This window comes from Ailuropoda melanoleuca, chromosome 4 (assembly GCF_002007445.2).
Source record: "Ailuropoda melanoleuca isolate Jingjing chromosome 4, ASM200744v2, whole genome shotgun sequence".
Lineage (NCBI taxonomy): Eukaryota > Metazoa > Chordata > Mammalia > Carnivora > Ursidae > Ailuropoda > Ailuropoda melanoleuca.
The window spans coordinates 68,317,316-68,344,293 of NC_048221.1; the positions used below are offsets into that span (position 1 = coordinate 68,317,316).

At 40.1% G+C, this 26,978-nt stretch overlaps 1 protein-coding gene across 1 annotated transcript in view; it reads right to left on the bottom strand.

The window, feature by feature from the left end:
- VWA3B (von Willebrand factor A domain containing 3B) overlaps window positions 1-26,978 on the bottom strand; it is a 223,810-nt gene that overhangs the window by 30,412 nt on the left and 166,420 nt on the right. Inside the window, exons 20-22 of the mRNA XM_034657268.1 lie at window positions 18,624-18,742; window positions 13,654-13,704; window positions 7,682-7,886 (exon numbers count right to left, since the gene is read on the bottom strand). Coding sequence (XP_034513159.1) covers window positions 7,682-7,886; window positions 13,654-13,704; window positions 18,624-18,742 — 375 coding nt within the window. The remainder of the gene's footprint in view (window positions 1-7,681; window positions 7,887-13,653; window positions 13,705-18,623; window positions 18,743-26,978) is intronic.

The following is a 26,978-nucleotide window of genomic DNA, read 5'->3' on the forward strand; positions in this document are numbered from 1 at the left end:
ACTTGTTATTTCTCCACCACCAAAACGGGGGATCTTAGGTGCTGCTGAAGAACAATTCACAGGTCCTAGAGAGTCAGTCTTCCTACCAGACTCAAGTACCAGCAGAACAGACTCAAGTTTTTCTAGGGGAATGAGGAAGGCTGACTAGTTGTAAAGGGTTATCGTGGGAGGCCTCCTTCTCCCTTTAAAGAGGAAATATTAAGAACTGTAAAATGCAAGAACGACAACAGGTCCAACCATTATTTGGGAGCAAAGATAATAGCTCTATTTATTCTGATTCCATTTTATACAACTCAAAGAAATTTCTCTCTAAATCTTCCCAAATTTCTCCCAGTGTCAAAGTCACTGTTTTCCCAACAATGTTTTCCTTTTTTTTAATGTTTTTTTTATTATATTATGTTAGTCACCATACAGTACATCCCTGGTTTTTGATGTAAAGTTCGATGATTCATTAGTTGCATATAACACCCAGTGCAATATGTGCCCTCCTTACTACCCATCACCAGCCTATTCCATTCCCCCACCCTCCTCCCCTCTGAAGCCCTCAGTTTGTTTCTCAGAGTCCATAGTCTCTCATGCTTCATTCCCCCTTCTAATTGTGGTCCATATATACAATGGAATATTACTCAGTCATCAAAAAGAATGATTTCTGAACATTTGCTGCAACATGGACGGCACTGGAGGAGATAATGCTAAGTGAAATAGGTCAAGCAGAGAAAGACAATTATCATATGGTTCCTCTCATCTATGGAACATAAGAACTAGGAAGATCGGGGCGCCTGGGTGGCGCAGTCGTTAAGCGTCTGCCTTTGGCTCAGGGCGTGAACCCAGCGTTCCGGGATCGAGTCCCACATCAGGCTCCTCCACTGGGAGCCTGCTTCTTCCTCTCCCACTGCCCCTGCTTGTGTTCCCTCTTTCGCTGGCTGTCTCTCTGTCACATAAATTTAAAAAAAAAATCTTTAAAAAACAAAAGAACTAGGAAGATCGGTAGGGGAAGAAAGAGATAAAGAAAGGGGGGGGCGGTAATCCAACAATGTTTTCCAATCCAAATGCTCTCTCTCCTTCCCTCATTCTCCCAGTTCCACCTCACCCAGCCTCACCTACATCTTCCCCCAACAACTCTTTCTCCTGGATAGTTTTTCAGAGTGGAGGACTCAATGCACCATCCCTAAAGACCATGGGTTCCAGGTTCTTTACCTGTCACAACTGGAGAAATAACCATGTGTGGCTTCATGTAGATACACTTCCAAGACCCCTTTAGGGTTGCTTACAGATGCTTCACAAAATTTTCTGCCTCCAAATTTTCCAAGAGAGTCAAGGTTATAAGTGTTGAGAGCCTGTTGGGTCTTTCTGGGCCTGGGTCCTAAAGGATTTGCTCTGGAGAATAATCCTTATGTAGTAAGGAAATGTTGTAGGATAGCATGGCTGTGCCTAGACCAAGCTCTCAGGGAGAACTACGGAAGGTTAATTATAATTCAGATGCCCAGTGGTGATTTCCACCATAGCACAGCTTTGATTGGCTAATGATGGTGAAATTTGCAATCATGGCAATAGGAGGGCAGTGAGCAGAGGGAGTTTTCAAGGGGAATTTAAAATTTCAGACTTCAGATTTTTCCTTTCATTATGTCAAGTGAACCAAGCACCTGTCTCTAGGGACACCACAAAACTAGTGGGTTATGGAAATACAGTAAGCAATTCTTCAGTCAAGCATGGAATGTGACCACGGTGGGCAGAGCAGGTGGAATGATGGTTCTCCCCTCAGGTTCGATCCTGGGGCCAGCAAAGGAATGTCAGTCAAAGCCTGAGTGGAAAAACCAAGGTACAGGCACCAACATATGCAGCTACTTCTCCCCACATCTGATCCTTACCAACAGAAAAATCACAAAGCTGTCCCAAACTCAGAAACCAGTGGGATGACTACATATCAGAGAACCAAAGACATCCACACTCCATATCACACCCTGGTGTGGACCAAGTGGACTAAAGTGACCACTGGCCAATCCCTTCTGACTGTGTGCGGGTATTTCTAGTTGGATCCCCATTCCTAACAAACTTTGATCACCTTTTGCTACATGTTATAAATAAACTATAGGGGACCTTAATAAACAACAGATGGTTTCTTGCTCTCCAATTTACAATCACTGATCAAAATCTTTGGCCTTTGCTAAAAGAATTTATAATCAGGGGCACCTGGGTGTCTCAGTTGTTAAGCGTCTGCCTTTGGCTCAGGTCATGATCCCAGGGTCCTGGGATCAAGTCCTGTATCAGGCTCCCTGCTTGGCGGGAAGCCTGCTTCTCCCTCCCCCACTCCCCCTGTGTGTTCCCTCTCTCATTGACTCACTCTGTCAAATAAATAAAATCCTTAAAAAAATAAAAGAATTTATAATCAGACTATATTCATATACAAATCAGTAAAAATGACTTTCATCTGTGATGAATTTTCACCCCAGGGTCTCACAAGCCCTTGCAATCTTGAGCTTTGGTCCTAACCGATATTTTTCACATTAGGAGATAGAGATCTGTTAGTGGGTCATGAAGTCAAACCAGTGGGGCATGGCAGAAATAGAATTAAAGTATCTCATAATACACCATACGTGGTGAGGAGAAGTATCATTTTAATAATATACAAAATATCCCATTGCTGAGGGCCATGCCAAAAGTGGAAAGAACTCTGAAGATAAGATGCTAAGTATGAACCCCCCCACACACAAATTTTTTACCTGTGGATAACTGTCTTGGGCACGTGGACACTTCCCAGAACAGACAGTGGGGGCTTTGCATACCCTGTGTGGGGACAGGGCAGTGAAAGAAAACCTTAGCCCCTGACCAAGAAGGGGGCAGCAGGGGACGCATCAATATCATTACATACACTAAATGTTTTCTTTCACTCTGGCTCGTGCCTCCAGTTTCTCACCATCTCTTTCTCCTTTCCTTCCCTATGAAGATCTTGAAACCAAATCTTCACTTCCTATACTTAGTTTCTTCGGGTCTACCCACTCCTCTACCCACTGCAAACTGGCTTCTGCTCCCACAATTCTACTGAAATTATTCTAAGATCACTAATGATCTGCTTGCCAAATCAAATGGCTTGGAGACATCCTTCTGTATGACTTTTCAAAACTCCTCAGTAAAAACTTTAACAATGGATATAGCAATAGTGGGTAAAACCTGTTGAGTGAATTTATTGTTGAGCCCTCAGTGTTGCACACTGCCCTAAGCATACAATGTGCATTTTCTTACAACCACTTTTCGGTAGGTACTTTTTTATTTTAAAGATGAGGAAACTAGGCTTAGGGGTCCTACATAAAGCCACAGAACTAGAAATTTGCAGCAGTGAGACTATACTCAGGCCTGTGACTCCAGATCCAGGGTTCTGTCCACCTCTCCTTGGGCTCTCACATCACGTACTCTATTCTGAACCCCCGGCTCCTCTAACTTTCTTGTTTTCATCCCTTCCACTGTCTCTTCTCTCAGCACCTCAAATGACCTCCAAATTATCTCCTTAACTCAGACTTCTCTCCTGAGCTCCAAACATGTGGCCTTTCTCACCTGGATACCCCATGGACACCCAAGAATCAAAAAGACCTAAAATGAATTACCTTTCCCTGAAAATATGCTCTTCTTCTTACTGTACCTCTTCCTCTTGTTCATTCTTTCATTTATTCATTCAAATACTTATGAGTATTTGGTACCAAGCACTATTCTAGACACTGGGAGTACCTAGAATACAGAGAACCAAGTCCCACCCTCATTCTAGTAGGGAAGACAGATCATAAACAAACACGTACATAATGTCAAGTGAAATGTGCTATGAAGAAAACACAAATGTGGCCAGGGGTTAGAGAATGACAGGGTGTTTAGATGGGCTGGCCAGGGAACATCTGTGTCCCTGTGGAGCAGAAATGACACAGAAGGGTTAACAGTGCCTGTTTCTCCCGGGCCCAAGACAGAAAGATTTGGGTATCCTTAGCTTTGCCTTCTGGTTCACCCCACACATTCACTTTCTACCAGCTCATATCTCTTTTCTCTATTTCCTCCACAGTCTTCTGGCTTAGCTCAGGACTCAAAACTGCTCAGCAGTGTTGCACCCAGTTTGGCTCTCTCCCTTCTACACTGGGCCTCATCATGCTGCCAAAATATAAATCTGTTAATGTCTTCCACTTGCTGAAAATCCTTCCCTGGGTTTCCATTTCCAACAGGCATGAGTCCCTGATCCCAGGAGAGAATTCCAAGTCCCTTGCATTCCGGTGCCATCTTCCTTTCCTGTCTTGTCTCCTGCCATATCCCTGGTGAACATGCCATGTTCATCCCACTTCCCTGCCTCTGCATAAGCCATTTCTTTCACTCGGAACATTTCTCACATCCCAACCCTCAAATCCTCACATCATTCCACACCAAACTTAACTATCCCCTCTGTAAAGCCTCCCCCAACTCCCCAGTTCACTTTTCCCCGTCTTCCAGTTGGTCTGTGGGTGTGCCTCTGTTGTCACATTTATAATTCTCTGCTAGAAGGATCTGGGTTTCATTCATTCAATAAATATTTGTCTAGTGTCCACTGTGTGCCAGGTGCCATTCTCAGGGCTATAGATACAGCTACAAATAAAGCCAAACGAGGTCTCAGCTCTCATGGAGGTTACATTCTGTCACAGTAGATCTTCACTAGGCTGTCTTCAATGCAGTTAACAGAGCCCATTTTGTGTCCAATGTATATTATCCCCTTGGGAGACCCCAAGTAGAGAGAAAAGAATGAGACAGGCTTTTCACTGCCTGTCGCTGTGCCAAGCACAGGATCTGACCTGTGATAGGACGTGAACAAGTATTTTTGGATAAAAAAAAATGATGGAAAGTATTTTTATTCCCACTTTGTGGGTAAGAGAATTAAAAAATCAAACAATTAATTCGTATCTCATGAGCAATGAACATTTGATTTCCAGGATTCCAGACAAATCCAAGTAGAACACACTGTCTTTACTCTGAATCACTGGAGGCTTCTTTTTACTCCATCAGCAACGCTTCCCATTTTTAAATGCAATATAAAGTATAGAAAAAAATTATTCTAGAGTCTGCAATTGGGCACCGTCTCCACAGTTGAGGGTGGGCAAGTCCATCATCTGGGACTCATACTGGTCCTTCTCCCTGACTAGAATGAGGGTGGAGTGTGCCTGGTTGTGTGTTTAGGAACTTTAAGTGCCTAGAATAGTGCTTGGCACCTCGTGGGAACTCATAAATATGTCAATGAAAGAAATGAAACGACAAATAAGAGGCATGATGAAAAGAAGAGCAGATTTTCAGAGACAGGGAGTTAATTCACTTGTCTTCTTAATTCTTGGGTGCCCACAGGGCATCCGGTGAGGGGGGCCAACAGATAGCCATGTATTTGGAGGCATCAGATGGTGCCTCTCAAGGGAATACTGAACAATTCTTTGGGGGAAGTCACTTTGTTTGAATAACATTAATAGCCATAAGATGTTTTGTGATACAATTTTTGCATTCTGTAGAAAAGACATAGCTTTCTACAATGGAGGGGGAAGTGTGATTTGTAAGAAAAAATAAAATTAAAGAAAAACAAAACAAAACAAAACAGAACCAAAGAATCCAGGGCAGCAAATACAGACTGTAAAATCAAGCAAAGGCCATATTACTTAGTAAAGACTGAAACCAAAAAGGATGAATCTCAAAGGTCAGTTCTTTGGGTATATTTTTTAGTGAATATATACTGAATATACCAAAATTACACAGAATTCAGTAATACTTCAAATGATCTATTCCAGCTCTATACACACTCACACACAGTCAGAAAGAGGGTGTTATATTGGCAATAAGTATTTACAGCACAAAATATTCATGCCCTTTGAACCAAGGATTCCACTCCTAAGAATCTGTCCTAACAAAATAAACCAAATGCATCATAGAAGTCATAAATACACGTGAAAGAGAAGAAAACTGAAAAAAATATCCCAAATATCTAACATTCAGTGAAGAATTAAATAAATCAGGGTATAATACACACCATGAAATATTATATAACCACCAAAAAAATCTGAAGATTCAGAAAAAACTGAGAAAGTATAGGAGATAGTGCCAAATAAAAAAGCAGAACATGACATTTTTCTAAAGAAGACATACAAATGGCCCACAGACACATAAAGATATGCTCAATATCACTAGTCATAAGGGAAATGCAAACTAAAACCACAAGGAGATATCATCTCACACCAGTGAGAACGGCTAGAATCAAAAAGACATGAAATAACAAGTGTTAGCAAGAGTGTGGAGAAAAAGGATTTCTTGTGAACTGTTAGTGGGAATGTAAATTGATGAAGCTACTATGGAAAGCAGTATGGAGGTTCCTCAAAAAATTAAAAATAGAATTACCATATGATCTTTACCCAAAGAAAACGAAAACACTCATTCAAAAAGATACACACACCTTTACGTTTATTGCAGTATTACTTACAATAGCCAAGATTCAGAAGTAACCCGAGTGTCCATTGATAGATGAATGGATAAAGAAGATGTGGTGTATATATACTATGTATATATACATATACATACAGTGGAATATTACTCAGCCATAAAAAAGAACGAGATCTTGCCATCTGTGACAACATGGATGGACCGAGAGGGTACTATGCTAAGCGAAATAAGTCAAAGAAAGACAAATATCATATGATTTTACTTGTATGTGGAATCTAAAAAAAAACAACAAATGAACAAACAAAAAGAAGCAGAAACAGACCATTAAATACAGAGAACAAACTGGTGGTGGCCAGAGGGAAGGGGATGGGTAGAATGGGTGAAGGGGAGTGGGGGGTACAGGCTTCCAGTTAGGGACTGAATGAGTCCTGGGGATAAAACTTACAGCACAGGGAATACATTGTATTGTAGTGTACTGTAACAGCCCTGTAATAGTGTTGTGTGGTGGTAGACAGTAGCTACATGGTGCTGAGCAGGGCAGAACGTATTAAATTGTCAAAGCACTATGTTGGTACACTCGAAGCTTATAACATCATGTATCATCTATACTGCAATTAAAGAAAACAGCAGAGTATGAAATGATTATGGAGACTCTGCTTCTATGTAAAAAAATTACTCAAGGAGGGAAAGAAAGCTAAAAGTAAGTGATCCAAAGTGGTAATAATAATGCAGTCAGATTATAAGATATTTTTTCTTTTTGAAAAATATCTTCTATTAATAATAATTTCTAACATTATGCGGGGACTTTTCAATATGAAGTACTTTAAAAAGTCATTTTACTTTCAAAATAACCCTATGAGGCAGATATTAGTAATATTCCTATTTTACAGATAAAAAAGAAACCCCTTAGATTTAGAGAGAGAGAATAACTGGCCAGGATAACACAGGGATTAGGTGGAAGATCTGAGGCTAGACCCTGTCTGGCTCATATCAAATTTCGGGCCTTTGATCACTACATTTTACCTCTGTTTAGCTTTGCTTTTTAATTAAAAGTGTATTGTTTAAAAAAGAAGGCCATACTAAAACCAAATGGCATTTCCTTTCTGTTGAAAAGAAGTCCTGACACTTTAACTGGGTTGGTTCTAACTCTTCTAGAAATCAGTGTGGAAGGGGGTCGAAGAGGGCGAAGGAAGGCCAACGCAGGGATGGCAATGACTTAGGACAGGAAGGAGGGAGGACATATAGATACCTCCATGGCACCCACCTCTCCTTGTGACTTGCTCAGGTGATTCTCCTTCTTGGCAGCCTCCTGGAGTTCCATGGCCTGTTGGATGTACATTTTCCCAGCCAGGATTTCATTTTCCAGCATTGACAGCTCCTTCAACGAAATAGGCCAATTCAACCGTTCTAATGCCCTGTTTAAAGCTGCCTTGTTTTCCAAGTACCGCATGGGCTTATGTGCATCTAACCTAAAAAGAAAAAAAGGAGGACAAAGAACAAAGAAAGTGATCTTAATAGAAAACATATGGAAAGACGATTTTTCAGTAAAACCTTCCCTGAGAACCATCTCTCAGACAGATGTCAGGTATCAGGTGACAGAATCACAGGCATACCCTCTTGTCCATCAGGACTGTGGTAGCTTATGTGAGTTAAACATAACCATCTCTGTGAATTATGGTAGACATTCTTCCCTATTACCTAATTTGATTATCTGATTTTGAAGAAGTTCAATATACATAGCTTTTTTTTTTTTTTCAACATTTTTTGGCATATTTGGAACCTATTCCTTTCTCCCTAGGCCTAACATTTGACAGGAACAAAAATGAGCTTCAAAGAGGTCTCACACACTATGCCTAGCAGTAACTCTGGGAAACAGAGCAAAGCAAAGGGAAGGGAAGCAAATCAAAAGCCAAATATTTGCCTCAGTGCCATAATTCTTCTACCAGCTCATTCTAGCTATTTTGATCTCCTCTCCTCCTTTTAAAAGCCTAAATAGTCCTAAACTTTCTGGCTTCATTGTTTTGGTACACAAAGAACTGACGACAAAGCTTCTATGAGCTGATGAACCCAGGCTATGAGACTCCAGTGGAAGCCAGTGTCCTGTGATGGCCCAGGTCCTGGATACTTCCAGTCCAGCTACTGCTACATCAGACACTCCTGGAGGGGGAGAGAAAGAAAGGGAAGAAGAGGGAGAGAGGCAGGGGGGCAGGAGGAAGAAAGAGAGAGAGGAAGGGAGAGAGAACAGGGCATTTCATAATTATTCTCTTACTGATGAAAGGGTCACTTCCTTTAGATTTAGGGTGTTAGAAGAATACAGTGCAAACCCAGCACAACCACAGGACTCAATCCACAAGAACACCTGTCAGATAACAGCAAAAATTCTTACTAAAAAAATCCAAATTGGAGTGATGTCAGCAAGATGGTGGACTAAGAAACCCCAGGCTCCCATTCCTCCCTAGGAGATACTGACTCATCAATATTTGGACCAAATTCCCTTTGTGAGAATTCCTGAAACCAGTGAAGAGGTCACAGAACTCCAGATGAACACAAAGCCAAGACGAAGAGTGGATTAAAGTGGATAGAAAAGGCTGTTGCATTTTGCCTGGCCTAGTCCCCCTGCTTCCCTGGCATAGTGCAGTGCAGTTAGGAGAAAATACCCAGGTCTTGGCTTCCCCCTCAGAAGGGAAAGAAAAGAGGAACGTGCATCCAACATTCTGGCTTTTGGGGGGGCTTCCCAAGAGATTCGTTTCCATCTCATGTGATTCAGAGAACTGATGGGAATGGTGATATACTCTCAATACCATCTTAGGGGTACCTAATAAAAAAAGGAGTTCCATGGCTTTGTTACAGCACCAGAGACACTGCAATATCAAAACCAGACACTAGAGGGAGCAGGAGATTATGGGCTCCTGAGAAGGAAAGGGGTAAAACTCTTTTTAAATGAGAAATTACACACACAAGCCTAGAGAAGGCACACCCCAGAAAAGGTCTGAAAGATCCCCAGAATCTCTAGCCCAGATGATTGGTGAAGATCGTTCCCTGTAAGAAGCTAGTCTATAAAGACTGGTAGACATACCAGTTTTTTTTCAAATACTCAGATCTCTACTAAAGATTCTAAGGTATATAGAAAAACAGAGAAAGGTGGCCCAATCAAAAGAACAAAATAGTCTCCAGAAATCTTTCCTAAAGAAATGGGAAATCTCTGAGCGACCTGACAAATAACTCAAAATAACTGTCCTAAGGATGTTCAGTGAGCTCAAAGAGAACACAGACAACTACATAAAATCAGGAAAATGTTGCATGAACAAAACTGAATATCAATAAAAATACAGAAACTATAAAAAAGAACCAAAAAACTTCTGATCTGAAGACTATAATAACTATGAAATGAAAAATTCACTAGAGAGGTTTAAAAGCAGACTTGATCAAGCAGAAGAAAAAATCAGCAAATTATTACTACTTTAAGTCATAAATTGTTATAAGAGACAAAGAAGGACATCATATGATAAAAGGGTCAATCCACCAGGAAGATATGACAATTATAAAAATATACACACCCAATGTCAGAGCTCCCAAATATATGACACAAAGAAATGAAGGGAGAAATAATAAAAGTAGGAGATTTCAATCTCAATTTTCAATGATTGGTAGAACAACCAGACAGCTGGTCAATAAGGAAAGAGTACTTGAACAAAACCATAGGCTAATTGGACCTAACAGATATATACAGAACACACCACCAGCCAACAGCAGGATACATATTCCTTGTATGTACACATGAAACATTCCCTGGGAAAGACCATATGTTAGGCCATAAAACAAGTGTTGAAAGTTTTCAAAATTGAAATCATTAAAAAAAAAATCTTCTCTAATAACAAAGGGACAAAATTAGAAATCAAGAGCCAATGGAAAACTGGTAAAATCCAGAAATACATGGAAATTAAACACCACACTCTTAAACAACCAACAGGTCAAAGAAGAAATCACAAGGGAGATTAGAAAATTGGGATATATGAAAACGAGAAAACAAAATAACAAAATGTATGAAATACTGTAAAAACAGTACTAAGAGAAAAATTTATTGTGCTAAACGGTTACATCAAAAAAGAAGAAATATCTCAAATCAACAACCTAACCTTACATCTGAAGGAAGTGGAAAAAGGAAGAACTAAATCGGAAGTTAGTAGAAGGAAGGAAATAATTAAGATTAGAGCAGAAATAAGTAAAATACAGTACAGAATAACAAAAGAAAAAAATCAGTGAAACTAATAATTTACTTTTGGAAAGAACAACAAAACTGATAAATGCTCAGCTGGATTAACTGTAAAAGAGAGAAGACTCACATAACCAGAATCAGAAAAGGGGGACACTATAACTAATGTCACAGAAATAAAAGAGATTATGAGAGACTACTATGATCAGTTATACACCAACAAATTGGATAACCTAGAAAAACGGATCCATTCCCAGAAACATATAATCAGCTAAGACTGAATCGTAAAGAAATAAAAAAATTTGAACAGACCTATTCCTAGAAAGGAGATTGAATCAGTGAGCAAATACCTTCCAACAGATATAAGCCTAGCACCAAATGGCTTCATGGGAGAATTCTACCAAGTATTTAAAGAATTAACACCAATCCTCCTCGAATACTTCCAAAAATTGCAGAGGAGGGTACATTTCCAGATTCATTCTATGAGGCCAGCATTTCCCCATACCAATGCCAGACAAAAATACTAAAAGAAAACTACAGACCAATATCCCTTATGAACATTGATGCAAAAATCCTCAACAACATACTAGCAAACCAAATTTAACAGCACATTAAAAGGATTATAAACCATTAAAAGTGATATTTACTCCTAGAATTCAAGGATGGTTCAACATACAAAAATCAATGTGCTATATCACATTAACAGAATGAAGGAAGAAAAAACCCTCTTGGTCATTTCAAGTGATGCAGGAAAATCATTTCACAAAATTCAACACGCTTTCATGGGGGAAAAAAAAAGACACTCAACAAACCAGAAATAGAAGGAAACTACCTCAACACAAGAAAGGCCTCATATGAAAGGCCCACAGCTGATATCATCCTCAACAGTGAAAAACTGGAAGCTTTTCCTCTCAGAGAAGGAACAAGGCAAGGATGTCCACTCTCACTGTTTTTATTCGGCGAAGTACCGAAAGTCCTATTCAGAGAAATTGGCAAGAAAAAGAAATAAATACATCCAAACTAGAAAGAAGTAAAATTACATCTGTTCACATATGGCATGATTTTATATGTAGAAAACCCTAAAGATTCCATAAAAATACTGTTAGAACTAATAAATAAATTCAACAAAGTAGCAAGATGAAATATCAACACAGAAAAATCAGTTGCAATTCTATACACTAGTAATGCACAATCCAAAAAGGAAATTAGGACATCAATCCCCTTTACAATAGCATCAAGGAGGATAAAGTACTTAGGAATAAACTTAACCAAGGATTTAAAAGACTTGTATACTGTAAACTATAAAACGTTGCTATAAAAAAAATTAAAAAAGATGCAAAAATAAATGAGAAAGACAACCTGTGTTCATGGATTAGAAGAGTTAATATTGTTAACATATCCATAGTATCCAAAGTAATCTACAAATTCAAAGCAATCCCTGTCAAAATCTCAATGGCATGCTTTGCAGAAATAGAAAAAATCATCCTAATTTATGAAATCTCAAGGGACTCCAAATAGCCAAAACAATCTTGAAAAAGGACAAAGTTGGAGGCCTCACATTTCCTGATTCCAGATCATATTACACAAACCTACAATAATCAAAAGGCTGTGGCACTGGCATAGAGACAAACGCGATCAGTGGAAGAGAATAAAGGGCTCAGAAATAAACTTCCATGTATGTATATGGTCAAGTGATCTTCATCAAAGGTGTCAAGACCTCGCCGTGGAGGAAAGAACAGTCTCTTCAATAAATGGTTCTGGGAAAACTGGATACCCACAAGCCAAAGAATGAAGTTGGACCCTTAACTTATACCATATATAAAAATTAACTCAAAGCAAAATGGATTAAAGACCTTAACAGAAGACCAAAAACTGTAAGACTCCTAGAAGAAAATATAGCGAGAAAGCTTCATGACATTGGATTTGGTGATGCTTTCTTGGATATGACACCAGAAACACGGACACAAATGTGAACATAGATAAATGGGACTACGTCAAACTTAAAAACTATGCATCAAAGGAAACTATCAAGAGAGTGTAAAGGCAACCTTTAGAGTGAGAGAAAGTTCCTGAAAATCATCTATCTGATAAGTGGTTAAAATCCAGAATATATAAAGAACTCCTATATTTCAACAACAACAACGAAATAACCCAATTAAAAAATAAGTAAAGAACTTGAATAAACATTTCTCCAAAGAAGATATATTTATGGCCAAAAAGCATGGGAAAGGGTGTTTAACATTACTGATCATTAAGAAAAATGCAAATAAAACCACAAAGAGATATCATTTCATACCCACCAGGCCACCAGGATGGCTTTAGTTATTAAAAAAAAAAAAGTAAAATAAAATAAAAATAAAAATAAAATAAAGTAACCAGTGTTGGCTAGTATGTTGTTGGTAGGAATGTAAAATGGTGCGGTTGCTGTGAAAAAGTCTGGTGGTTCCTCAAAAAGTTAAACAGAGAATTACCCTGAGGCTCAGCAAATCCACACCTAGATATGTTCCCAAGAGAAATGAAAACATTGTCCACACAGAAACTTCTACAGGAATGTATATGGCAGCATTGCTCTCAATAGCCCCAAGGTGGAAACAACCCAAATATCCACCAAAGGAAGAGTGGATAAACACGCTGGTGTCTACATACAATGGATCCCCACATAAAAAGGACACTAAGTATGCTACAATCTGGAAACATTAAGTTTTTACAAAAAAGAAGTAAAAGAAACCAGACACAAAGTGTCACATATTGTATGATTCCTTTCATATGATATATCCAGAAGTGAAAATGCACAAAGAGCAGACTAGTGGTTACCAGAGGGGAAGAGAGGCGTGGGGAAGGATTACTTGATGGGTACAAGGTGTCTTTCCTGAGGTGACAAAGTTTTGAAATTAGAGGGAGGTGGTGGTTTGCACAACATTTTGAATAAATACCATAGAACTGTACACTTTAAAACAGTTAACTGTAGGTTATGTGAATTTCACCAAGATTTAAAAAAAAAAAGTGAAGAGAAACTGGCTTACTTTTCTTTTTCCTCTTGAGATAATGCTCGCCAAACAATTTTATTCAAGCGCCTGTTTAAAAAAACACACAATAATGATTTAGTAGCAGTAATTCATTTCATAGCAAAAGGCTATCTCAGGCTCAGAAGGGCACTGCGGGCAGAGCCCAAGACCCGGGACACCTGCCCTGGACCATGTCACTGCCGTTTGCTTAAAGAGATTAGATGTGAGTATCTGCCTCCCTCGGCATCACTGCAGAAACCTCATGGCTTTGTAGTAATCATGTTAAATATTAAAGGAGGAAACAGCTCTCAGCTCAGTCAGGTAAAACCCAGACTAAGACATGGCAGTAAACAAAATGGTTGTCATTTTCTCTGCATGAAGTCTCTAAACACCCACTGATTTTCTTCCTATGGAAAAGTATAACTGTGCCCTAAGTTTACCTTCTATAGACATTCTTCTAGACCTGGACTTTCTGAGCAAAAGGGGTTAAGAGTCATAAATAATAGGATCAGGACACATTTTAGAGATCAACCAGCCTGACCTGCTTGTTTTCCAAACAAGGTCACTGAGTGGAGCAAGCAGATGAAGTGCTTTGCTCAGTCATCACAGCTTGGTGGTGGTGGCAGTGCTGAGGCTTTCTGAAGCTCATCACTGAGCATGTTTGCGGAGAGAGGAAAGGAGGAGGCTGAAGCCAGTGGTTTCTATGGGGTCATCTTGGCTCCTTTTGGCTGGCCCCATTCTGTTCCCCCGTTCTGTACTACTGCATCATTACCCAAAGCAGGCTTCCTGGAGTGCAGGGCGCAGAACACTGGTTCCAGGGGGCTGGGAGCTGGGGCTCCACGGAAAACAAAACAAAAACCAAGCTTCGATAATATGAGGTTGGAGAATACTGCCCCTCTCCAGGAGGCATTCTCTAACTACTGGACCCAGCATCAGCGGCACAGGCTCTGAGAACACTTTGGGTGGTGTTACCCTGCCTGACTTCCCTTCCTGAGCCTGGTGAGACCGTGGGAAGGCGGTCTGGCACCCAGTGAAGAGCGTAGACTCTGGAGCCAGACTGCCTGGGTCCAAAGCTCAGTTGGCTTCTCCTCTTATTAGCTGTGAGACTTTGGGCCAGCAGCCAGCTTCTCTACAGAATGTGGATAATAATGGTACCTCCCTCCTAGAGTTGCCATGAGGGATCGACGAGCCAGTGTGTACCCAGCACACAGAACCTGACATGGGTAAATGCTCTGTACGTGACACAAAGGATCGGGAAGCAGGCAATGAGCCAGCTTAGTGCTTCTGTCTCACCTGGATGCTTTGAGTTCCTTGGGGCCTATTTGGAAACTGGGTTTGATTGTTTTTTTAATTCTGTGGTTCATGTATCGATAAGCAGGGCTTCTAAGACTTGTTTAAAGGATTCATAGGACACATTTTTGGCTTGTGTGTATATGTTTCTCTGAAAACAAAAACAAAAATACAACTTCATTTAAAAATTCCCTTAAAACTAAACCTTGAAAGTGGAGGCAGTATAGTAGGGAGGCTGGGAGTGAGGACAAGGGCTTTGGAGCTACATGGCTCTGGGTTCAAATTTCAGTGCCTCTACTTTGCTGCTGTGTGATCCTTGTTATATAACTTTTTGAAACTCTGTTTTCTTATCGCTGAAACAAGGATAACACCACCTACCTTGGTGCTGGGAGGACTGAGATGTACATATAAAGTGACCAGAAATAACGCAGTGTTTACTCCCTCCAGGTTCTGGAGATGGGTGAGGTTTGGAAACTGAGAAGCCCTTAGCAAATGTGGGTCCAATATGCTAGCACACACCGCTAATTTTAATTCAATCCTTGAGAAAATACTTTTCTAAGAGCACACTTACATATCCTCTGTCATTCCCCCTATTTTCCATCTATACTGAAATACTTCAAAGCATAAGGGCAGAAAAAGTACGGTGGGTGTGAACTGAGGGCAGCTGAGAGTGTCAACCCTGGCTCCACTGACCGGCCAGGTGACGGTGGGAAAGCCACAAAGGGTGTGGGATGAGGGCCATCCTGTGGGATGCCGAGAGGGTATGGGTCATGAGGCTGGTCCACCCCTTGGTTCAGGGATTTACTAACCATAGTTGGCCTCTTCTTTTTGCTTTAGGAGAGTGAAATTTGGTTGAGGGGTTGCCTTCACGAGCTCTCCATACCTCTAGTTGACAAATCTACTTGGGCCGAGAATTGCCAGAATTTGCAAAACAACTTGTAACTAACGACGCTTCAGAAATCTAACCAGCAGGCAGAGCATTTCGGAAAGCATAGGCAGAGGTTACTAAGGATGGCCCCATAGCCACATTAGAACTGATGCTTCTCCTGGGGATCTGAGGGCTGCAACCTTGATCTTACCCTCAAAATTAAAATAAGCTTCAGAAAAATGACCTCAGAAGCCAGCCGGCTCTGGCAACCCTCACTCCAAGTTCATACTCAGACACACAAAGCCACAATTGCTATCTCAATTCACAAAGTATTGAAACAGAAGGACTCCCACACACAGCCAGTAAGTGTGACTAACATAGCTAGTTTATGTCACTATTTTGGCCAAAGGGCTGTGAGCTTCCCAATTGTCTGGTCATCGTTAACCATACAAATTCAGGGTTATATCTGCCTTACTTGTGATGGGAAACTCCTTAGAAATGTTACGTATTGCATGGTGCACTGGGTGTTATACGCAACTAATGAATCATCAAACTTTACATCGGAAACTGGGGATGTACTGTATGGTGACTAACATAATAAAAAATCATTAAAAAAAAAAGAAATGTTATATTGGGGATGGAGTGGGAGTAAACCGAGTTTCATTAATTACTTTTCATAGTGTGTATATCTTCAGAAAGGTGGAGCAAGATGGAAAAGGGAATTAATAAGACTTATGCCAACAAAATTCTTATACACTACTGAATGCAAAAGATCAGGAAGTTTTGTTCTGTATAATACTGTTCTGTATAATTCAATGATATTGAATTTTAAATAATATTAATCATGTTAAAATTAATGTTACTATTAATAATAGCAATATGCATTTCTCTAGGGGTCCCAAAAGGCTTTTCCAGATTCACTCATTGGAAGTAAGAAGTGAGCCAAATCACTTACTATGTCTGTATTTTAGTTTTGCTATTAGGGAAGGAGGGATCCCTGTCTTTAGAAAGGGAGAAGGTTAATGTGGGGGAAGAGCTGTGTGACCATTATACTCTATGTACTTATGGTTATTTTAGGAGCAGCAGATTCAGGGAATGAAAGGGGTAAGTAATTAACATTAATTGTTCTTTATCTATAATTTACATAACCCTCATAACTGCCTTTGAGATAGATTTTGTAAATAAGGAATCTGAACCTTGCAACTGTTACGTGACCTGCAAAGTAGATGTCAGAGTTAAAAATGAAACCCAGGATTGGGACCTCAAAGCCCTAGCTTGTGGCCCTGCACCAGGCTTTCACAAACCAGGTAATTCTAGAACTCAAATATTTGATTGAGTCAAGCAAATTCAATTATAATATGAATGATATACTTTGAATAACTGAATTTGATGAATTTTAATAACTACATGTGAATTAGATCAGATTCAAATTTAATTCCATTAGTCAAATACATACATAGCAATACCTGCTAGGGAGAGGAGACAAGGGAGAGAGCAAGGCTGCCAAGCTCCAGCCCTTGGAAGCTGATGTCCTTGCAGGGGAGAGACAGGCCTGTGCAGAAGCTGTGAGCCCTCTGAGGGCCACAGGCAGGGTGGGTGGTGGAGTGACCGGGGAAAGGCCTTTTTGAGGAGGGCCACTGGAGCTGAGGCAAGACAGGAATGAAAGAGGACAGCTGGAGGACAGGAAGAGGGGCAGCATTGCTGGGAGGCACGGGAAGGCCTGCCTGGCGCAGACGGAGAGACAGAGCAGAGGGGCAGTCTCTGTGCGCGGATGCGGGGAAACCTACAGAGAAAAACCTCAGGCCCACAGACGAGTGAGCCTTGGCATAGTTCACTAGGTCTGCAAGAGAAAGGAAGGGCAGACAAGGACTCAGAGAAGTCCTGAGGAGCCTGGAGGCAGCTGAAGGAGCTCATGTAAGCCTCCATTCTTAGGTGAGGGCCAGAGAAGGCTCCCCTGAAAGGAGATTTACAGAGGCCTATGATGGGCACTGTGGGGAAAGGCCAGCCTCTGGACCGGACCGTGCACCCCACGTGGCATGAGTCAGGCTCTGTTCTTCTTTCAAACACGCACTAGACACACTGCGAAATGATAACAGACCAGCATATGCTGCCTAGGACGCATCGTTAACTTTCGTGTGCTTCATTCCACTCCTCCCACCCACCTGGTGGTAGGTGAAAACCCAGTTACACAGCTTCCAGAACCAAGGAAAGGCTTGCCCGGAGAAGCAGCACATGCTTCAGGTTTAAGTGCTAGGCACAGAGGCTTAATAAAGTGCCGGAAGTGGGGTGGGGGCGGGGACACAGAGCTGGGCCAAGGGTGCGACCAGGCTTCTGCCCTTGTGAAGAGGCCCCCGTCTCAGCACTAACACAGTGACTAAGAGTATAACTTTCACTGGAGCCAACTTGATCACCCTCCTGATCTTGGGTAAAAATGGTTTATGTAGTAGGAGACACTTATATTGTCTCCATTATCTCATTATTGTGGAGTTTCATTAGTCACTTTACAAAATCTTAGGTGCTGAAATGATCGAATTCACTCTGCTTGAGGGAAAGCTTTAAAGATCTCAGGGAAACATGAGATTTCCATAGATTCTGGAGAGGGAAGATGGTTCCTTTAAAATTCTGTCGGACTTCTTCACATCGTGTACTTCATGCAGGGCCTGGCACAGAGGAAGCACCTGTTTGTGGCTGTCACTGCTGATACTCCTTCTGGGCAATCACTAAGTGGCTGCTCCAGGTAAAGGAAAAAAAAAAATCTAAGCTAAAACAAGAGAAAACAAGCCCAAACAAATTCCACAGCCAGTTAAGAGCAGCCAGGAATAATACTCACTTTTCATAGCTCTTAATGGCCTGTTCCACTTTTTGCTTGTAGATATTGAGCTTGACTCCTTGGGGATTAATTAATGTCATCTTGTTGGTGTCGCTGCACACGTGTGCCAGAGGGAACACCTACACAGCGATACCGAAGGAAGGTGTCATTTGATAGGTTAACATGTGCCTTTGAAAATGGATCTACAGAGCCATACAGCATGTTTTTCTGACTATAAAACCAATATAATTACAGAAAAATTAGAGAATACAGATAATCACAAAGAAAAAAAATAAGAATCCGAGATATCATTGCTAATCTTTTTCTTTCCAATTTTTAAACTACGTGTTTTTTAAATTGCCACCATGCACACACACAAAACAACAGCTTCAGGAAACTTTAGTCAGAATCAAGTATCATCTTCATAAGCCCCTGTCAAATTGATGAGAGTGGGCAATTTTTATGTAAAAGGATCGCCTCATTGCTACTCTGTAAATTACTACTTGGGTTAAATATTCTCCTCATACGTTTATTTCACATTTTATTTTCTCTTGAAAATACCTGATTATATTTAACATCTTTGGACTATTTTATTTTCCTTGTCAATTTGTAAGAGATTCTTATAAATGTCCAACAAAGAAGCCTCAGTGATCACATTCTGTAAGAACAGCAGACTACCAGAAAGAGAGGGCTCTTTTTTTAGTCTTTCTGTTTGCACCTGGTGCTTACTTTTGGCTTTGGGTATGCCTGTGATTCCATGCCATCTTCTTAATACCTATAATATTATATACTTACCTCTTTGCACGTTACCTCCCTCTCCCTGGTAGAATGTAAGCTCCATCAGAGCATTCCCATTACCTAGAACATTGGCTGTGCCCTCGACAAATATTTGTTGGTAAATGAATAAACATATATTCATAAAAAAGTATACTCCATATCTTAATATTTAAACAAAAAAGAAAAGTCTAACTAACAGAATGCCAAGCTATAATATTGCTTCAAAATTATATATGAGTCCAACCATAAGCAGCATGTAGGCATTTTGAAAATGTGGGAAATTGCTTTTGAAAAGTAAATTTTTACTTTCAATCGAGATGATAGGTCATGCTTTATCTTCCCTCTTATATGCAAAATTATACAAAAATTGTATTGTTGTTGCTTAAGAAAAAAAATTCAGAGAACGGAAAGGGGGAAGGAAAGAAAAAAGGTCAGATGCGTGGCCGATAAATTTCTAGATAGAAAAGTTGAATGGAACTGGGAACAAGTGAGCAGGGCTGAAGTTGTGGACTTGCTGACTCTGTGTCTAAGGACAGCAGGGGCGTGGGAGCACAGCTCCCGGAGAGCAAGTGGGACTATGAGTGTTTGTGAGCTGAGGGCCCAAGTCAGGCTCAGGGCCTGAAGCCAGTGCTGGTCTGAGGGTCTCTCACCCCTAGAAGAAGGTTCTGCCAAGTGAGAGAGGACACCAATGTAGCCTCACCACCAAGAACTACACCAAGCCACCCTCTGAATCTATCACATTCCAGTACCACTGAGGAACAAGAGCTCTAAATGCCAGTGAGGGGGGATACAGGGGGATGGATTTAGACAACCGCAAAAACAGGAGAAAGAAAAATACAGATTAAAAAATCCTGTCAATCTATACTAAAATTACAAAATAAACAATGGAAAAAATGCAAAAATGACGGCTGAGAAAATCAACAATGAGAATGTCAATTCATTTGAGAAGAAATTAATCTTATGAGCCATCTAACAGCGACTAATAGTAATTATAATTAAAATTAATTATGATTAGGTTGTTCAAAGAAGTAACAGTTATGTAAAAGTACAAAAACATACAGAAGTGCCATAAGAAGAAATGGACAGGAAAAAGAGCACTTTACGTAATAAAACCTATCTTGGAAAAAAAGGACATTGAAATGGATGGTTACGTATATTAATTTTGTAATTTAAACATTGAGACCAAAACAAGCAAGAAAATAGGCAAAGATTCAGAAAACTTAAGAGAAAGAATGAAGAGGCTGTGAAATTGAACCTCACTACTTGTCAGACACAGGGATTCAGCATGTGGCTTCTAGAACAACCTTTGTCAAAGGGAAGGGGCCAGAACAGTAGGTGAGTCGACTGGGCTTTGAACACTGAATGAAGCTTGCCATAATGGGGGGGGGGGGGAAACAACCACAACTCTCAAAATAGAGCTACATATTACAAAAACTTTCAGAGGAAAAAGAAATCAATCTCTACATAATCAAAGACCTTTACATTTTTATCACTCCTGGAAAAAATACCTCCTTAGAAGTCTATAAATAGCTCTCCAAGTTTGCCAACATATGGCCCAACTGCAAATCAACACCATGAAATATTTAGCAACATGATAACATTTATATTAATGTTCTACTTCCCTCTTTTGTGGTTTTGGATCTCACGCCTTGCGCGGCCATCATGTACTTCAGTGTGGTAGTAGTTCAAATTTGGCTCTGTGCACCCACTCTCATTCCTTTCTGCATGCAGATTTAGGGAAAGACAAAGTCATACTCCACACCTGCAGTCTGTGGTCTTAGTTTTTACAACATGGTGGTCACATAGAGGTCCCATAGGATATTCTCTTTATGATGTCAAATGTAGTGTGGCTATGAGGTCGTAAGGGGCATTCTGATAGGACTTGAGGGATCAGAACTGTGGCCGCCCAGCTTCTGCAAGGAAGCATGTGGGGAGAAGGGTGCAGTTAATGAAGAAACAGCTCTGTTTGAAAGGGAATAAAGTCTGATCATATCTCCTTTGAAAATGATTTACTTATTACCTCTCATACTGAAAATCAAGAGACCCTCTTGGACAATATTTGACAACAAAAAAAGAGCCTCAAGCTACTACCTACTTCAATTCTCTTGAGATTAACCTGAAAGAAGCCTTACCAAATTGATATTAATAATCACACTCTCTGGAAAAGATTTCAACTGTGAGAAAGGGTGGGAAGGGGAGAGAGAGAGGAAGCGGGGGGGAATAAGGGAGAGAGAGACAGAAAGAAAGAGAGAGAGAAAGGGAGTCATTGACCACAAAGAAAGAAGACATTGCTAGAATTCATGGACAGCTAATTTGGGTTGATTCTGTTAGAATTTTTCCCACTGTTCCCACCAACAATGTAAGAGAGATCCCCTTTCTCCACATCCTCTCCAACAATTGTTGTTTCCTGCCTTGTCAATTTTTGCCATTCCAACTGGCATAAGGTGGTATCTCAATGTGGTTTTGATTTGAATTTCCCTGATGGCTAATTTTTGAACATTTTTTCATGTGTCTGTTAGCCATTTGTATGTCTTCATTGGAAAAGTGTCTGTTCATATCTTCTGCCCATTTTANGTAGAAAAGTGTCCGTTCATATCTTCTGCCCATTCTTTGATTTATTTGTTTCTTGTGCATTGAGTTTGAGAAGTTCTTTGTAGATCTTGGATACCAGTCCTTTATCTGTGGTGTCCTTTGCAAATATATTCTCCCATTCCGTGGGCTGTCTCTTAGTTTTTTTGACTGTTTCCTTGGCTGTGCAGAAGCTCTTTATCCTGATAAAGTCCCATAAGTTCATTTTATCTTTTATTTCTCTTGCCTTTGGCGATGTGTCGTGAAAAAGGTTGCTCTGGCCGATGTCATAGAAGTTGTTGCCTATGTTCTCCTCTAGAATTTTGATGGATTCCTGTCTCACATTGAGGTCTTTCATCCATTTGGAGTTTATTTTTGTGTATGGTGTGAGAGAGTGGTCAAGTTTCATTCTTTTGCATGTAGCTGTCCAATTTTCCCAGCACCATTTATTGAAGAGACTGTCTTTTTTCCACCGGATGTTTTTTCCTGCTTTATTAAAGCTTAGTTGCCCAAAGAGCCGAGGGTCCATTTCTGGGTTCTCTATTCTGTTCCATTGGTCTATGTGTCTGTTTTTGTGCCAGTACCATGCTGTCTTTGTGATCACAGCTTTGTAGTACAGCTCGAAATCCGGCATTGTGATGCCCCCAGCNCGATTCGGGGCCTTTTCTGGTTCCACACAAATTTGTTGGTGGGAATGCAAGTTGGCACAGCCACTTTGGCAAACAGTGTGGAGGTCCCTTAAAAAGTTAAAAATTGAGCTACCCTATGATCCAACAATTGCACTACTGGGTGTTTACCCCAAAGATACAGACGTAGTAAAGAGAAGGGCCATATGCACCCCAATGTTCATAGCTGCATTGTCCACAATAGCCAAATCATGGAAGGAGCCGAGATGCCCTTCAACAGATGACTGGATTAAGAAGCTGTGGTCCATATATACAATGGAATATTACTCAGCTATCAGAAAGAACGAATTCTCAACATTTGCTGCAACATGGACGGGACTGGAGGCGATAATGCTAAGCGAAATAAGTCAAGCAGAGAAAGACAATTATCATATGGTTTCACTCATTTATGGAACATAAGAACTAGGAAAATTGGTAGGAGAAGAAAGGGAAGAAGAAAGGGGGGGATAAATAGAAGGGGGAATGAACCATGAGAGACTATGGACTCTGGGAAACAAAGTGAGGGTTTCAGAGGGGAGGGGGGTGGGGGAACGGGATAGGCTGGTGATGGGTATTAAGGAGGGCATGTATTGCATGGTGCACTGGGTGTTATANGCCATCAAAAAGAACCATTTCTCAACATTTGCTGCAACATGGACGGGACTGGAGGCGATAATGCTAAGCGAAATAAGTCAAGCAGAGAAAGACAATTATCATATGGTTTCACTCATTTATGGAACATAAGAACTAGGAAAATTGGTAGGAGAAGAAAGGGAAGAAGAAAGGGGGGGATAAATAGAAGGGGGAATGAACCATGAGAGACTATGGACTCTGGGAAACAAAGTGAGGGTTTCAGAGGGGAGGGGGGTGGGGGAACGGGATAGGCTGGTGATGGGTATTAAGGAGGGCATGTATTGCATGGTGTACTGTGTGTTACACACAAGTAATGGAATCATGGAACTTTACATCAAAAACTAGGGATGTACTGTATGGTGACTAACATAATAAAAAATATTATTAAAAAAAGAATTTTTCAGGGCGCCTGGGTGGCACAGCGGTTAAGCGTCTGCCTTCAGGTCAGGGCGTGATCCCAGTGTTCTGGGATCGAGCCCCACATCAGGCTCTTCTGCTATGAGCCTGCTTCTTCCTCTCCCACTCCCCCTGCTTGTGTTCTCTCTCTCGCTGGCTGTCTCTATCTCTGTCAAATAAATAAAAAATCTTTATAAAAAAAAAGAATTTTTCCCACTGTTAGACCCATACGCAACCACTGTATTTAAGAATAGTTTTGTCAATAATGGTAATAGTGTTGATCCTTTACTCTGTGCCAAGCATTAAGCACTCTACATATTTTCTCACTCAGTCCCTATATTGATAGATACATTGAATTGCAGGTTTTGTTATATGGCTTTCCTTTCTACTGAACTCTGCTGTTCTTTATTCCTCAAAAAAAAAAAAACTACTAGTTTTCTAGCACAATACATGCACAAGGTAACCATTTATTGAATATTTGAAAGACTAGGACTATATATAAATTAAAATAATGGTTAAGGCTCAAAAAATGTTTATCTATATTGTAAAATATAATGAAGTTTGGATTTTACCAAATTTGAATTCTTGGTAATTGAGGCATGGGGTGAATGTAACTTTGCTATTTTTTAAGAGGTATTTGCTAGAAATATGAATAAAGTGAACAATATTTTGAGAGATTTAGCTTATATAAGAAAACTATTCCAAAACAATAAAAGAATAGAAAATTAAAATGAAATATCATTTTCACATAGCAATTGGCAAAGTTTGTTTTTTTATATACTTCTCTTAAGTGGTAACAAAGATGTAGGTAAATAGGTATTGTTAAAATTCCAAGTAAATGGAGCATTAATGGGGGGAATAATTAAATAAGTTGCAATAGTTCATATTATTGAATATGAACCATTAAAAATTCATCCAAATATGGTCATTACACAGGAATATGTTCATAACATATGCTAAATGAAGGAAACAGAATACAGAAATGTCTGCACAGGTATTAGTTGTTAAAGTCCTACTACGGGTAGAATTCCTCCTGACAACATTCTGTGTTTATCAGCAGTGCCACATTTTGAAAATGAGAAAACAGTATGAAACTGGTGTTTATATATTTACTGTTCAACCCTGGCTGAATTCACCAATTTCACTTTTTTCAACTTAATCAGCTCTTCCAAAAAATATCCCTGAGCTTGCTGCCAGATTGGCCAAGGAGATGTCTGATGGGATGTGCGTAATGAAAACGCCAGAGCTGCACAAATCCTGCCTGGGTAACTCTGAACACAGATGCGGTGGTTTTATGGACAGTGCAGATGCATAAAGTGCTGAGTGCAGAAGCTTAAATGTCTGCTTTCAAACTGGAACATCTCCAGTCTCCAAAGAACAAATGAAAGCAGGACCACAGAATTAACTGACAAAGGAGGGGTGTGTCAACAAGATCATTCATAAACCCAAGAAAATACGTTTCTTACTAGAGGGTAGACTATGTCCCACATTTTTCATATAAACTTTTGGAAAATAAAAGGTTGTTCTTTTCAATTTAGTGAACATTTTAATTGGCATAGTAGATAAACATCTGTTGACCTGGAACAATGTTCACTGTAGACTGCTGAGTAAAAATGAAGGCATAAAACTGTATATTCAGTTTGACTTCATTTTGGTAAAACAAAGACAAAGAACAAAGGATACATATGTAGCAAAAAAGTCTGGTCAGACAATCACCAAATGATTCATCAGTGGTGGAATTATGACTCTACTGTTTCTTTTTCACTTATCTGTATTTCTTAATTTTTATACACAGTGAATATATATAGTTTTTGTAATAACTGTCCTTTTAAATTTTTAATTAAGATAAGCCTTTCTATCAATACATAATTTCATTATATTCAACGCTACTGTATATGACATCAACAAAATGCCTGTCCTCAACAGCATCCCTCACCTCTTTGCAACCAACTTCCTTGTCAGCTAAACAAGATGAACAGCAACTTCATTAAGTTGGTCTAACTTTTAGATATGATACTTTGATGATATCAAATATTTTGCTCAAAGCCCAGTAATGAGGGCTCATCATGTACTGTATTAATGGGATTGTGCCATGGCCTGTCAGAAGCAAGTGACAGAGCTAGTGTGCAAGCCCAGTGTATCTGACCACAGAGTTATGTGCCTAATGAACCCAGATTAGGGCAAAGCAGAAAGCCTAGATGGGATGTTGTTAAAGAACATCATGATGTTGATGATGATGTAAACTTTCCAGTGATACAGATTAATGTTCCTGAATTATTCACTTTTCTTCAAAGCAATTGTCAATAAAGAGCTCTGAATCCCAGATTCGTCAAATAACTAAACCAATTTTATCCTGTACATGACTTGGCGATGAATTAATCTTTTTGAAAGAGCTAAGGTAAAATTATCTGGTCCATTTGAAACCAAAAGTGCCAGTTAGCATCTTGTAATGAAGAGTTGCTAGGGCAACCTCTCTGCTCAATACTTCATTTCCAAGGTGACAGATTTGATGCTGGTCTGGGAAACATTGAAAACCAAAACAGCATTGTGTTCCAGAAGAAGAAAGAGCCCATACATAAGTCATGAATGAAACAAAGAGCTGGAGACAAAGCCAAACACTGCTTTATAATTCAGCCCAGACAGATGTGGCCGGGCACATAGGAGTAAGAGTCAATTAAAATTCTCATTGAAGTGGGTTAAGATTCAGGTTTCCTTTTCAGCTCCATTCTACTTTTTTGTCTACTTTTTCATAAAACATGAGGTCCAAATCTCAAAAAACTATACATCCCACTAAGGAGGATTATTTTCAGGTTATTGTCTTTCTATTCTTTCCATTTCTAAGTGAGGGTCCCCTCCAGTCAGAGAAAATGTTAAGGAATAAAAGATACAAGCATGCTTTGAGAGTGAAATTGGAATTTACTGCAGTATATTTCCATCATCATCATGATTCGTGCTCTTACTATCAATAATGGAGGAAGGGAAGCATGCTGGATGGCGTGATATCTACTCACACGACTGTGATGAGAATTTACATGGTCATAAAAAGCACCAAGCACAAGTGCCAATGGTGGAATGCAATTGAAAAATGTTGATCCTCATCCCTTGGCTTTGCTCTCTAGAGTCGGAAGACTAGAATGTTCTTCTAAAGAGCAGGACCCTCACTACTCTTCCAGTTTTTCCTTCTTGAAATCACTCCATATTTTTCTCTCTCTCAGCCCCACATAGTTTGGTCCTATCTACCTGACTTTGAAAATAACATTGGATCCACTCCCATTGTTGCCACCTGGGTCAGAGTCACCCAGGCCTTGCCTCCTGACTGACCCTCACCTTCTCAGCC